This window comes from Dama dama, chromosome 14 (assembly GCF_033118175.1).
Source record: "Dama dama isolate Ldn47 chromosome 14, ASM3311817v1, whole genome shotgun sequence".
Taxonomy (NCBI): Eukaryota; Metazoa; Chordata; class Mammalia; order Artiodactyla; family Cervidae; genus Dama; species Dama dama.
The window spans coordinates 24,216,651-24,231,758 of NC_083694.1; the positions used below are offsets into that span (position 1 = coordinate 24,216,651).

General features: G+C 45.6%; 1 protein-coding gene across 11 annotated transcripts in view; it reads left to right on the forward strand.

Moving 5' to 3' along the window:
• The window catches only part of DISP1 (dispatched RND transporter family member 1), a 227,744-nt gene extending 223,225 nt beyond the window's left edge, over positions 1 to 4,519 (forward strand). For all 11 annotated transcript variants that reach the window (XM_061160106.1, XM_061160108.1, XM_061160103.1 and 8 more), the window contains one exon: positions 889 to 4,519. In XM_061160106.1, coding sequence (XP_061016089.1) covers positions 889 to 4,500 — 3,612 coding nt within the window. In that variant the 3' untranslated portion in view covers positions 4,501 to 4,519. The remainder of the gene's footprint in view (positions 1 to 888) is intronic.
• The last annotated feature ends 10,589 nt before the right edge of the window (positions 4,520 to 15,108 follow it).

The following is a 15,108-nucleotide window of genomic DNA, read 5'->3' on the forward strand; positions in this document are numbered from 1 at the left end:
CCTCTGTTTACCAAACAGAAAGTTCCCCAAAGCGGGAGGGGTGGTTAGCCAACTTGAATAAACTTTGAAGGCTGTGGAAGAAATAAATTCCCACTTAAGTATTTTATTACCTGTATATGTTTATTTAAAATCATACATATATCATTTTAATTTAGAAACATTTCCCCTTTCTACTTATATATCAGGAAACCATTTTATTCCAGGTTTTTCATGTATCTTTAGCATCTGCTTCTGATATTACCAGGATCACTTTTTGATTCACTGACAGTTTCCTAGAGAATATCACCTTTGCCTCCACCTAAGATGATTGAAATATAGTACCTCTGTCACCAAATATTTCATGCTGATCACCAGAAATTTTAGGTGAAGCCACAAATTCATTTCATATATCAATTGGGCAATTGTTCTCTTAATTAATCCAGTAGGTGTTTATACATATGCTTCACAGCCTATCCATTTAATTGCTTTTTAAAGTGACTTTGAAAGGGCTTGTTTACCAAAGAGGTGTTAATTTTACCTCCTGTTTGAACCCAAACTGGCATTGATTGAAATTGTTTCACACTTGGATGTCATCCCCAAATAGTAGTTTACTGTTCAAAATGAAGTAACCTAGCAGGAAAGCCTGATGTGCTGCAGTCCATGGGGTCACCAAGAGTCAGACTGAGCAAGGGAACAACAAAGTGAACCTTCTGTAGCTGAAGAAAGCAGACTGGGCACCGGGGTCGGGTGGGGTCGGGGAGGGAATCTCACCTTGTAGTCAAACTGACAGCTCCAGAGGATGATTCTGTTACTCCGGTAACTTTCCTGCCCCTCAAGGCCACCGTCCTTCAGACCTTTCCATGAACCGATTTTAAATGGCAGTCCTTCCACCTGTCTCTGTCTCCGCAGATCCGATCGCATCCGCAGTTTGGCGATCTCTGCCAGAGGACCACGGCTGCTTCCTGCTGCCCCAGCTGGACGCTGGGGAACTACATCGCTATTCTGAACAACAGATCATCCTGTCAGAAAATCGTGGAGCGCGATGTTTCTCATACCTTGAAGCTTCTCCGCACCTGCGCCAAACACTACCAGAACGGCACCCTGGAGCCAGACTGCTGGGATATGGCAGCCCGGAGGAAGGACCAGCTCAAGTGCACCAACGTGCCACGGAAATGCACCAAGTACAACGCCGTGTACCAGATCCTCCACTACTTGGTGGACAAGGACTTCATGGCCCCGAAGACAGCCGATTCCACGCCCACTCTGAAATACAGCATGCTCTTTTCGCCCACCGAGAAAGGCGAGAGCATGATGAACATCTACCTGGACAACTTCGAAAACTGGAACGCATCCGACGGCGTCACCACTGTCACCGGCATTGAGTTTGGTATCAAGCACAGCTTGTTTCAGGATTATCTTCTGATGGATACCGTGTATCCCGCCATCGCCATGGTGATCGTCCTTTTAGTCATGTGCCTCTACACCAGGTCCATGTTCATCACCCTGATGACGATGTTTGCCATTATCAGTTCTTTGATCGTGGCCTATTTTCTCTACCGCGTGGTGTTTAACTTTGAATTTTTCCCTTTTATGAACCTCACCGCGCTTATTATTCTGGTGGGCATTGGAGCAGACGATGCTTTCGTCCTATGTGACGTCTGGAACTACACCAAATTTGACAAGCCTCACGCGGAAACATCAGAGACAGTGAGCATCACGCTGCAGCACGCTGCCCTGTCCATGTTTGTCACCAGTTTTACCACGGCAGCTGCCTTTTACGCCAACTACGTGAGCAACATCACGGCCATCAGATGCTTCGGGGTGTATGCGGGGACAGCCATCCTCGTCAATTACGTGCTGATGGTCACGTGGCTTCCGGCGGTGGTTGTCCTGCACGAGCGGTATCTGCTTAATATCTTCAGCTGTTTCAAGAAGCCCCAGCAGCAGATTTACGACAACAAAAGCTGCTGGACGGTGGCCTGTCAGAAGTGCCACAAAGTCCTTTTTGCCATTTCAGAAGCATCTCGAATTTTTTTTGAAAAAGTCTTGCCGTGCATCGTTATTAAGTTTCGCTACCTCTGGGTATTCTGGTTCCTGGCCTTAACGGTGGGCGGGGCCTACATCGTCTGCATAAACCCAAAGATGAAGCTGCCCTCCTTGGAGCTCTCCGAGTTTCAGGTGTTCAGGTCGTCTCACCCTTTTGAACGTTACGACGCCGAGTACAAAAAGCTGTTCATGTTCGAGCGCGTCCACCACGGAGAGGAGCTCCACATGCCCATCACGGTCATCTGGGGTGTATCCCCAGAGGACAACGGCAACCCCCTAAACCCTAAGAGCAAAGGGAAGCTGACCTTGGACAGCGCCTTCAACATCGCTAGTCCGGCTTCACAGGTCTGGATTTTGCACTTCTGTCAAAAACTGAGAAATCAGACCTTCTTTTACCAGACCGATGAACAGGACTTCACCAGCTGCTTCATCGAGACATTTAAGCAGTGGATGGAAAACCAGGACTGCGATGAGCCTGCCTTATACCCCTGCTGCAGCCACTGGAGCTTCCCCTACAAGCAGGAGATTTTCGAACTGTGCATCAAGAGAGCCATCATGGAGCTGGAGAGGAGCACAGGCTACCACTTAGACAGCAAGACCCCGGGGCCGAGGTTTGACATCAATGACACCATCAGGGCAGTTGTGCTAGAGTTCCAGAGTACCTACCTCTTCACCCTGGCTTATGAAAAAATGCATCAGTTTTATAAAGAGGTGGACTCATGGATTTCCAACGAGCTGAGTTCTGCCCCTGAGGGCCTCAGCCATGGCTGGTTTGTCAGCAATCTGGAGTTCTATGACCTCCAGGACAGCCTCTCCGATGGCACCCTCATTGCCATGGGGCTGTCCGTGGCCGTGGCCTTCAGTGTGATGCTGCTGACCACTTGGAACATAATCATCAGCCTTTACGCCATCATTTCGATTGCCGGAACTATATTTGTCACTGTGGGTTCCCTCGTCCTACTGGGCTGGGAGCTGAACGTTTTGGAGTCAGTCACCATTTCGGTGGCGGTGGGCCTGTCTGTAGACTTTGCTGTCCATTATGGGGTGGCTTATCGCTTGGCCCCAGACGCTGACCGAGAAGGGAAGGTGATCTTCTCTCTGAGTCGCATGGGCTCTGCCATCGCCATGGCCGCACTGACCACCTTTGTGGCTGGGGCCATGATGATGCCCTCTACGGTTCTGGCTTACACCCAGCTAGGCACCTTCATGATGCTCATCATGTGTATTAGCTGGGCTTTCGCCACCTTCTTTTTCCAGTGCATGTGCCGGTGCCTTGGGCCGCAGGGGACCTGCGGTCAGATCCCTTTACCTAAAAAACTCCAATGCAGTGCCTTCTCCCACGCCTTGTCTGCAAGTCCCAGTGACAAGGGACCAAGCAAGACACACACCCTGAATGCTTATCATTTAGATCCCAGGGGCCAGACATCAGAAATGGAACATGAGTTTTATGAATTGGAACCTCTGGCAGCCCACAGCTGTGCAGCATCTGAGAAGACCACTTACGAAGAGACCCACATCTGCTCTGAATTTTTCAGCAGCCAGGCGAGGCATTTAGGGCTGCCTGTCCATGCAGCTTACAACAGTGAACCCAACAAAAGCACCAAAAATGAAATGAGCCCTGCCTTGTTGCAGGCCTCTCTTGAACAGCACACCATGTGTCACTTCTTCTCTCTGAATCAGAGATGCAGCTGCCCAAATGCCTACAAACATTTGAAATACAGCCCACCCTGCTGCCAGCAGATGGGCGACTGTTTGTGCCACCAGTGCGCTCCCACTGCCAGCAGCTTTGTGCACGTCCAGAACGGCCTGGCGCCTCTGAAGACCGCACACCAAGCCCCCGAGGGCTTCGTGCATCCGGTCCCTCGCATCCACCCCTGTCCTGGCCGACAGTGCAGGGCAAAACCGCCTGGAGCCCAGAATGCTCTGCCCAGGAGTTTCTTCCTCCACCCAGTGCAGCACATTCAGGCCCAAGAAAAAATCACTAAGACCAGTGTACACAGTCTTCAGAGCCTCGAAGAGCATCTTCCAAAGATGGTAGAGCCATCATCTTTGGTTTGCAGAAGTGCCGGAGCCTTACACAAAGCCTGCTGTGGTCCTGAGACTCACCCAAGGGGACTCTGTAAAAACAGAGACCTCGGGACCATGGAGGGAAGTGGCGGGGCCGCCGCCAAGGACTCCGTTTCAGTGAGTCAGACCAACAATGCAGAAAGGCAGGTGGAGCCGAGCCCATCACAGACTGATGTCATTGTGAGCTCGGAACATTTAAATCAGAATGAACCCAAATTTCTATTTAACCATTTAATAGGGGAGGCCGGTTATATGTCCTGCCCAAACAACCCACAGAGCCGTGGCAGACTTGTGAGAGTGAAGTGCAATTCTGTGGACTGTCCAATACCAAACATTGAAGCCAATGTGCCTGCTCTATTAACACCCTCGGAACTTTCTGGCGAAAGTTTGTTAATAAAAACACTTTAATAAATATAGTGTTAAACCAGCGCCTCAGTCGTTCCTTTGAAATAGAAATCTGGAAGTTTAGAAACAGAGTCTGAAAATACAGGAACAGGCATGTTTCACTTTGTCAAAAATCATGAAGTAATTTTAGATTCCATATGAACAGTCAACAAATGCATATATCTAATGAGTGTTAAGAGTGTTAGCCGTTTGGGGTTTTATATTTTCAAAAAGTACAGTTGTTTTTTGACATTTATACTCAACTTGAACAGTTATTGCCTGCTTCTCTACCCTCTCATAGCAGTGAGTCAAAGATTTAGAGTCTGAATTATCTAGAACTTTCATTTCTCCCTGGCAGTTGTATTTACCTGATAACCCTTATTCTGGTGCCTTTGGTTGTCAGTATTTAGGGCTTTTGATGACTTAAGATAAATACTGATTTTTAAGAAAGCTACTTCAGTTGGGATTCAGGAACTAAACAACTTTAAAATTTCTAATTTTGATGAGACCTCATTCAGAAATGAATTGCCAAGCATTTAAATAGTGCCTTCCACCTGTCTGCATGGGTAGACTGTCCATAAAGCCAATGATCCATGTATATCCAACTGGTGTCTTTCTTTCCACATTAGCCAAAATGTACAGTCATTCCATGGTTACACCTGTTCACTCAGGAGTCATGGGCATCATCTTGTGTCTGGTGACAATATTAGGGCCACAGAAGGAAGAGCACAGATATAGAGAGGTGATCACCTGAAATGATAAGTTTCATCTTGACCAAGAGAGCCCCAGGTCAGATGAAACAGTCAGGGTAGGAGAACTTGTTCCATGCAGTTTTGTTTCAATCTCTGCCCAGACCCCAGGGGATGTGTTCAGAGGGCTGCGTTCTCCCAGGCTAAGGTGTCTTGGGATATGCATGGATGATTTCATTGTGCAACTAACACCCAGAAATGCTGAACCTGCAGGCAGCATCTTAACTGACACTCACGTATCTTGTGTTAGATCAAGCTCCAGTCCGTGAGCTGTCGGAGCATGCTTTCTGGGTAATTCTTCAGAGGACAGAACCTCCTTTCATGCTGTCACCTGACACAGTACGCATTCCTGTCCCAGGCAGGGAGCCTTCCACTGCATTCTTCCTTCTGGATTCGGCCTCCAGTTTGATCCTCTGAAGAAAACTGTAGGGAATATTTCTAAGTACAATGTTCTTTCCAAAAATTCTGTTATTTTCTCAGAATGGTTTTCCATCTTAGATCTGCATGATATTCAGGACCTGAAAAAGCTGTCAAGAGTTGGAAAGGGTCTTATGGTTCATTGACTCCACTCCACCTCCTCCAAACCACCTTTCTGTGAAGTAACTTTCCAGCTTTTGCTTGAATACTTCAGTGACAAGAAACTTACTACCTGACTACCTTGCGTGCCTGCTCAGTCACTTCAGTCGTGTCTGACTCTTTGCGACTCTATGAACTGTAGTCCACCAGGCTCCTCTGTCTATGGGATTCTCCAGGCAAGAACCCTGGAGTGGGTTGCTGTGCCTTCTTCCAGGGGATCTTCCCAACCCAGGGATTGAACCTGTGTCTCTTACATCTCCTGCATTGGCCAGGTGGTTCTTTATTACTAGCACCACCTGGGAAGCCCCACCTGACTACCTTGATTGAACCCAAATCTGTTGTCCCATAGTTTTTCTGCACTATTTGGTTCTCATTCTGTTCTCTGAAGTGGAAACACATGGCTCTCCTCTTTCTGCCAGATGGCATCCCTAAAGAGATTTGAAAACAGTAGTCCTGTCCTCCCACTCACATCCCAAGTTCACTCCACTGTTCTTCTCATGACCAGGTCTTAAGTGATTGAGTAATTACCGTCTCTGGATAAGTAAAGTTGTTGAACTCCTTGCCCAAATACCAGACCCAAACAGACTCCAATAGAGCACAGGAAGGAGGGCCAACCCCAGGGAGACAGGATGGTGCTTCTGGTAGCTCACTTAGAGATGGAAATAACTTCTGGCTCAGGCCTGACAGCTGCCTCACGTTGCAGCTTTGAGGAACCTCAGCCCACTAAGTCTCTCTCCTGTATTGCTGCCAAGCTGCCCCTTCAGACCAGTTCCTTTCTGACCCTGATATTAGGGATCATATGTGCATACCCAGTGCACTCAAGCTGCCTTAGAAAAATCCAAGGAAGATAAGGGAACACTGAAAAACAGAACTCACAATCCCCAACACTATATCCTTTGTTTTCCTTCTGAAACGTATAAATATAAAGTTGGCCACTGAAAATGTAGTGATCTGAAGGCACTTTTTTTTTTTTGTATGCTGAGCAGGGACACAGATTGAATTAAAGGGCAAGAGAAGCAAACTTCTTTACCGGGAGTCCAACCCACAAGACTCCTGTGAGCTAAGTGCTGTTTCATGTAAAAATTAAAAACTGGAACGAAAGGGACTTAGGAGGAGGAGAGAAGTCCTTTGTCTTTTCCCTTGGGCCTTGGTCCAGCTCTGCTCTTGATCTGCCCCTGCACCTGCTCTGGTTTCGGGGGGCTGGAGCGGCCTCTCTTCCCTCCCACACTACCCCCTCTGCTTCATCACCCTCAACCTTGGATGCTGTCAGAAATTTTTCACATTGATTTCATCTACAGACTATGAACTGTGAATTGACTGTATTTTTTATGCAAGAATTTTCTAGAGAATTTGTTAGCTGGGACTAGAAAGTTGTTTTATTTTTAATTATTCCTCATTCTGGGCAGCAAAGAATCACTGTTTGTAGCTACGTTTCGCAAAGACATTTTGTCCACTGTCCTCTTCTAGAGGGACTGCAAAACAGAGAGGAGGCTAATTCGTACATAGGGGGAAAGAGCCCTTTTACTGTGAAAAATATTTGTAACTTGGAGGGTATTTGCTTATGAAAAGGATGTTCTTACTCTCTTGTGCAACAGAACACACCTCTGAGATTTGATTCCATGTTACCAAATTTGTCCCTGACTTCTTCCTTGCAAGGTCACTTTTAAATCCCTCTTGTAGTGGTGTAGTCACCATGTCCAACTGTTGAACCCCAAGGACTGTAGCCCACCAGACTCCTCTGTCCATGGGATTTCCCAGGCAAAAATACTGGAGTGGGTTGCTATTTCCTTCTCCAGGGTTTTAAATCCCTACTTGATGGAAAAGTGGAATAGGCCAAGAACACAGTTTTTCACAGAGAAGCGCTATATTGTTTGAAATAAACTGCACAGCCTTGTCTGCGGATATTCATTTGTGTATCATTGTTATAAAATGCACATCCTCCTAAAACAATGTTCTTTGAAGTTTTGCTAAGCTGTTATTATATTAAATTTCATGATGATAATCTATGCCCCAGCCTTAATCATTCCCAATGTTAAAACTTTTGCAACGGGTGATTTGAAGAGTAGTTTTACAAATGTGGTCTTACAGGAGATTAGGAAATGTTCCTTACTCACATTGTCTCACATGGAAACCATCTTTCTGCCAGCAGTTTAGGACAGATTCTGAAGGAAATATGAGGAAACAATGACTTTGAAAACAGCTGCATCTTTTTAATGAGAGTCATTTTAGAAAAAAAAGTTAAGCCTATGTTAAAAAAAAATCTGAAGATTCCATTGGGTTTTCTTCATAAGATTCAGACGTGGCCATGAAAGGAGAAATTTGTTGACTCATGAGGGGATTTTTTTTTTTTTTAATGCAGAAAGAACTATCATGTTCAAATACCCTTTATACCCTAGTGGATTTTTCCAAAATGTTTGCTAGTGTTTAGTTTGTTTATCTCCAGTTGTTATATTAATCTACAATGTTTTTTGTGAGACAGCCACTTTAATTAATGTTTGATTTTGTGCACTAAGAGGTTTCCTATCTTTTCATTAAATATATACAAAAAAAGATGAGCAATGAATATTCATGGCTGACTAGTGGAATCTTGTGCCTTTTGTTCTTAACAATGTTATAAGGGCCCTCATTTTGGATTTTTCATGGGGAGAAAAGTGTCATTTCTCTTTTCATCAGCTGTAGAAACCACAGCATGCACACTTAAAAACAAATCATTAAGTAGCCGAGATCAACACAGTTTCTGTCAACTCCCATAGTCCATCAGTTAGAACATGAACCTGACAACACAAGTGTCAACTAGGACACGATTTCCTAACTCAGCAAAGCCTGATGGATATTTGTTGCCCATAAGTCTGACATTCTAATGTCTGAGGCATGAGAGTGCTGTGTTAAGTTGGGGGCAAGAAATAAAGCAATGATATTCTGAGTTGAGAAAGCATAGTACAAGGAATGGCCCCTCCAAGCCTGGATATTCCTCTAGGGTTTTCTTTCAGGAAAACTTGGGAACCATATACCTTTTTTCAAATGTGTTATTTTGTATTGGGGTGTAGCCAATTAACAGACAGTGTTGTGATTGTTTCAGGCGAAAAGTGAACGCAGCCATACATGCACACGTATCCGTTCTCCCTCAAACTCCCCCTCCGTTCAGGCGTCACATAACTGAGCTATGTTCTCCTGTGCTGTATAGTGGGTCATCCTCACCCTTCCCCCCAGCAACCTTAAGTTTGTTCTCTAAGTCCGTGAGTCTCTATTTCATAAGTTCATTTGTTTCATTTCTTTTTAGATGCCACATATAAGGGAAGTCACACCAATATTTCTCTTTCTCTGTCTGACTGACTTCAGTCAGTATGACAATCCCTAGGTCCATCCATGTTGCTGCAAGTGGCACTTCTTTTTTTTAATGGCTGTGTAATATTCCAAAGTATACATGTACCACATCTTCTTTATTCATTCCTCTGTCAATGGACATACAGGTTGTTTCCATGTATTGGCCATTGTAAACAATGCTACAATGAACACTGGGGTGCATGTATCCTTTTGGATCAAGTTTTTCTACAGATATATGCCCAGGAGTGGGATTGCAGGATCATACTATTTTTAGTTTTTTAAGGAACCGCTTACTGTTCTCTAGAGTGGCTGCACCAATTTACATTCCCACCAACAGTGTAGGAGAGGAACCATATACTTTTAATTTTGAGTAAGAAGATAAGTCAGTGGCCTAAGTTGTTGACAGGAATTCTGTAGAGCATGTACCCTCTTCTTAGGGGTTTTAAGCAAAGGTTTGAAACAGTGGTCAACCCCTCCACTCTTCTCACCTGACACCTAAAATTGGATAATTTCATGATCTTGTGCTTATTATAAATAGCTCTGTGGTATCCCTGACCCTGTGACTAGTGCAGTGAAATTGGAGTTACACTTGATGTCATCAGATCAACTGGAATACCTATACTATGACATTTACCCTTCTAATCAAACATTTTCCATGTAACTCTGCAGTGTAATCTACACCTTCCTAAAAAGTGAAGGGTAGACTCTTTACAGGAAGATATGTTTTCTTTTGGAACCAGCTCTTATAAGAGCTGATTTTAACCTGCAACAAAGTAACAAAAAGAATGAAATTTGTTCAACCTCTATCCACTAGTTGGACGCTTTTGATTAATGAACTGGACTTGAGACTTCCACTATTTAAAGGGGAAAGGATTTACTATGTAAATCAATAATCTAAATAAGATTACAAAGAACCTGTTCATCCTGCTTAGGAAAACAAACCTCTAAGAGTTTAAAAAACTACTGTAGTGTTACTGCCTTTGCAATATAACATGGTCATTTACAAATCTCTTTGATTTGAAAAAAAAAAAAAGGTCTAGTGGGACTATCTCTAGGCAAAACTTTACCAGATGTTTTCAATACTAGTTGAGAGTATTAAATAATATCTATTTTTAAATGTCTTAAATGTGATCTTTGTTGGATGCTCCCCACTCCCGTGAGAACCATTGTTCTACCTTGGGAAACTCTCTGGTCTGCAGGGTGACCTAGTTCTCTGCATTTTGGCAGTAAGGAAGTGCTTAAATCAATGTAGCCTTAAAGGATGGGATCTGTAAAGCCACAAGCTTTATCCTCCCTCTGGCAAAATTTCCTTTCCTGCAGAGATCTGAGGAAAGGCTGTGAGAAACACGCAAATCTCTGGCAACACCCTCCCTCAGACTTAAGTCCACTGATGTTTGTCCTTTTCTACAATTTGATCTCTTTACCTTCAGTGTTCTGAAGAGTGTATGTGTTATTAGTCACATATAGCAGGCGGGAGAGATAGACACTGAATAATCTTGAATTGTTTTAATAATTCTTTCACAGATCCCTTCTTGAATTTCTTTGCCCTACCCTGAAAAGAACCCTAGGCTGTGATTGACAGGTGCAGTAAATTTCCTTCAGTGAATGACTTCCCTGCCAATCATGACAAATTATACAGCACTTTGGTAAATATCTACACGTTACCAGAGAGTAAGCAGAGGTTAGAAAAGCCCATTTTGAGACAAAATTCAATCCTTCCTCTAAATCACTATGATTTAGAAAACTAATTTAGGCACAAATCCTGCCTTGGAAACAAAAACTGTGATTTTTTTCATCTGTGGGTTGATTCTTTAAAAACCCTCTGGGCTGGAGGAACTCATCTTGAGCCCCTTCAGAGATGGAGGGAAAGTTTCATTTTCTCTGTGTTGTGATGTCATTATGTGGGTCTTGAGAGAATCAGCCTAATGAATCTTTTTAAGCAGTTTGGGCCATTCTGAAGAGAACTGCAGGTAACCTCACTTGCTCAAACTCCACATTTCTGTTAGAGTAGGGAGTCTCTCTGACACCGAGGTTCACCACCATCATCCATCACCTACTGTTTTCATTGTCTGGTTACCTGCCTCTCTCACTAGTCTAAGCCCTTAAGAGCAGGCACTCTTCAGCACCTTGCTGTGCTGAAGTAACAAAACTTCACCCAAAGTCCACTGGATTTGGGACACAGTGGTGGGCCTCTAATGATGAAGAACCTCTGCTTTCAAGATAGCTACCATCCTTAAAAAGCAAAATGGATACCCTCCAAGAGAAAGGAATTTACAAGCAACTCCACAAGTAAGACTTCTTTTAAGTGGGAGATATGAAAAATGTTGAAACTAGGATCTAAGTAGTCTCAATCATTTTAGAGTCATCCTGGTGTGAAGCAACAAGGCCTTAAAACATCCTGAGGGATTTGAATTTTAAAATCCAAAGACTTAGGTTGAAGAGTGAAGCCAATCACTGTCTAATACCTCAGCTTCCCCATCTATAAAGCTGATGATACCTACCTCATAGGATTGCAAGTATGAAATGAGAGGAGACCTGGTAAAAATATCACTTGTAGACTACTAGAGTAGATTCTGTTGCCTGCAACTCAGAACTCTGATCAATAACGTGAACTCTAAGGAGAGAGAAAGAGGTTTCTTTCAATCTCATCAGTTTCAGCTTCATACAAGGAATGAACCAGAAGTGAAATAAACATAAGGGGCACTGGCCTCTCTGCCAACAGTGGTCTTCACATCCCTGAGGTCAGTGAGTTCATGTTTAGGATTTACTCTGGTGTTTTAAGTTCTACCCAGAAGCCATTGCGTATTTTACATATTTACAAGTATGCTCAATATTCTAATAATAATGTTTGGCCCTCATAACCTCTGAAACATCCACTTCTCCAGCAAATGCTCATAGTGGAAACAACTCCACCCAAATGGGTAACTGCAGGGCTATGCCTAATTCCCCCAGCAACTTCCCCATGAAGTTTACCCATCTGAAAAAGGAGAATGCGAACAGCTGAAGCTCTGGAGGACAAGAAATGGGGTAGATCCTTTGAGCCAAGAGTGTGTGACCTCTCTCTTTACCACATTCAGAAAGCAGAGACTGGGGTCACCAGCTTCCCTAAGGTACAGACACTGGGCTGGCAGGAAAAGGCAGAGAACTGCAGTGCCCTATTGGAGCACCAGGGATCTGTCTCTGCTGCATCCAGGAGGCACCAGCCAGGGAGACCACTGCCTGGCCAGGTCTGCCTGATACTGTTACTGAGTCCAAGCCTGTACTGTGAGCTGCACCATAAGCCAATAAATTGAGACACAATTTGTTGGGGTAAGGAACAATCACTTTATTTTGAAAGCTAGCAATGGCAACCCACTCCAGTACTCTTGCCTGGAAAATCCCATGGACAGAGGAGCCTAGTATGCTGCAGTCCATGGGGTCGCTAAGAGTCGGACACGACTGAGTGACTTCACTTTCACTTTTCACTTTCATGCATTGGAGAAGGAAATGGCAACCCACTCCAGTGTTCTTGCCTGGAGAATCCCAGGGACGGGGAGGCCTGGTGGGCTGCCGTCTATGGGGTCACACAGAGTTGGACACCACTGAAGTGACTTAGCAGTAGCAGTAGCAGCAGACCAAGAAGATGGTGGACTAGTGTCCTAAAGAACCATCTTACTGAAGTTAAAATTTAGGCTTCTTTTTTACTAAAAGGAAGGGAGTGTGGTTGGTTGTTGCAAACTTCTTGGCAAAGGAATCCTTTTTTTCTTGCAGCTGTTCAGGTGGAGCTGGTCATAATGTTCCTATAAACCTCCATCAAGACAATTGTTATTCTCTGTTCTGCAACTTTTTATCTCTTTATGAATGGAAACATGTTATACCTTTAAAGGTCAGAGCCTTGAGAATGGGTTATCCTGTATATTTCAGGCTATAGGCAACATTCTTTTATTAATACAAAAGATGCAGAGCCACCATGACTAAGCACAGGCTACAGAGCACCAGATTAGAACTAAAAAATAAATCCAGTATGGAGTCAGCTTCGTTCTTCTCTGTCACAGTGTCAACTGACTGGGTGGCCAGTGGGTTAGTTGGTTTCTCATCTCAGCTGCCATCAAGTGCAGAGCTGAGGGGGCCCTGGGTGGGGAGAAGGGGCCTGTCTTCTGCAGAAAGTGAAATGGTTTCCCATGTGTTCGTTCTTACAGGATGCCTGGGGCCAGGTCAGCTGGGCCCTTTCTTGCCACCGTCCTGCTTGCTGCCACTTCCCTCGGGCTCCCTGTCCCCTGCCTTCTCATGCTAAAGGTCTTGTGACACCCACCCCACCCCTTGGGAAAAAGCCTACTGGGAAGTGGCTGCCTGCAGTCGGCAGGAAGCACGCAGGACACAGGCAGAGAATGGGCTGCTCTTCCTTATCTGCGGCTGGAGCAGGTTGAGAGGAATAAACAGGAGGCCGTCCAGCCCTGGAAATTCCTGAGCTCGGTATTCCTTTTTAACTGAAAAGAAGGGATATCCTGACATTGATCGGTGAGATGGGCCTTGCTCGGCATCTTTTCCAGACCCACAGGAGGAAGGGCCGGGACACGGGCTGTGTCCTGTGAACTGAAGGCCAGGACACTCCCGGGCCAGGCGTGAAGGGAGCAGAGCAAGTCCAAGGGCCCGAGAGCCCTGGCCCGAGAGCAAGGCCGGCCCCCACCCCTCACTGGTGACACCTGAAGCCCATCGCTTCACCTGCCTGGGTCTGGGTGGTGAGTGGGAATAGCACCCCTGGCCTCCTCGGGCTGTGTGTCACCTTGGCCCCAAATGGACATTCTCTGAGGCAACTATGGGCTTGTTCTCTCATCATTCAGAAGCAATGGCTTGACTATGAGGGCAGAGACATGAATGGGGGACCACCTGTCCCAAGGCACCTGGTCTTTCAACACTGGTCCCTCTTCTGCTGAGACCCTGGAGGACAAAGCCTAAGGGGACATGGTGGCCACTTGGTGACCAGGAGATGCAGGTCTGGGCTGGAGCCTGAGTGGAGCTGGGGATACCAGCTGGGAGTGAGCCAGTGTCACTGGTCCCTGTGAGATACACACAGATCCCCATCAAGGCTGCAGGGGGGCCCTCTGAGGATGCAGGAAGGACCGCCTGGCACCGGATCCCTGAGGAGGGGACATGAACCTCTTCTGTGTCTGGGCAACGGGGCAGAGCTGGAAACCAACCTCAGGTGATTGAGGAGCTGAATGTTGAATTTTAATTTAATTCCTCCCAAAAGGCTAGCGGCTGCCACGGTGGACAATCCAGCCTAGGCATCACCGGTTCTCAAACTTGCATAAAAACAAGCATCACCTGAGCAGCTCAGTGAGAAGGGGCTGGGTTTCCGCAGGTCGCAGGTAGGGAGAGAGGCCCTGAGGGGCGTGAGTCATCCCAACTGACTCAACCTCTGTCCATTCTCCCCTCCCCCTCCTTCCTTTCTCCCCAGGTCTCAGCCTTCTCTGTCATCCTCTTCTTTCTCCTTTCCCTCCATCGCTTAGTTTCCATTCTTCTCTGCAAATCTAACTGAATAGACGAATGCGTGCTAAAGGACTGTGATGCAGGCTTGATGGTGGAGGGCTGGGGTGGGGAGGCCAGACTGTGGTCACTCAGCCTGAGTGGGGGAAGCTAGACAGACTTGTGAGCATGGACACTAATTCTCTGAGTCTCAGTGTCTTCATCCGAAATGTCAACCACTTCAAATATGAAGATGATATGGCTCTAATGGCAGAAAGCGAAGAGGATCTAAAGAATCTCTTAATGAGGGTGAAGGAGGACAGTGAAAAATCTGGCTTAAAACTCAGTATTAAAAAAACTAAGATCATGGCATCTGGTCCCATCACTTCATGGCAAATAGAAGGGGAAAAGGTGGAAGCAGTGATAGATTTCCTCTTCTTGTGCTCTAAAATCACTGTGGATGATGACTGCAGCCATGAAATCAGAAGACGATTGCTACTTGGCAGGAAAGCAATGACAAACCTAGACAGTGTGTTGA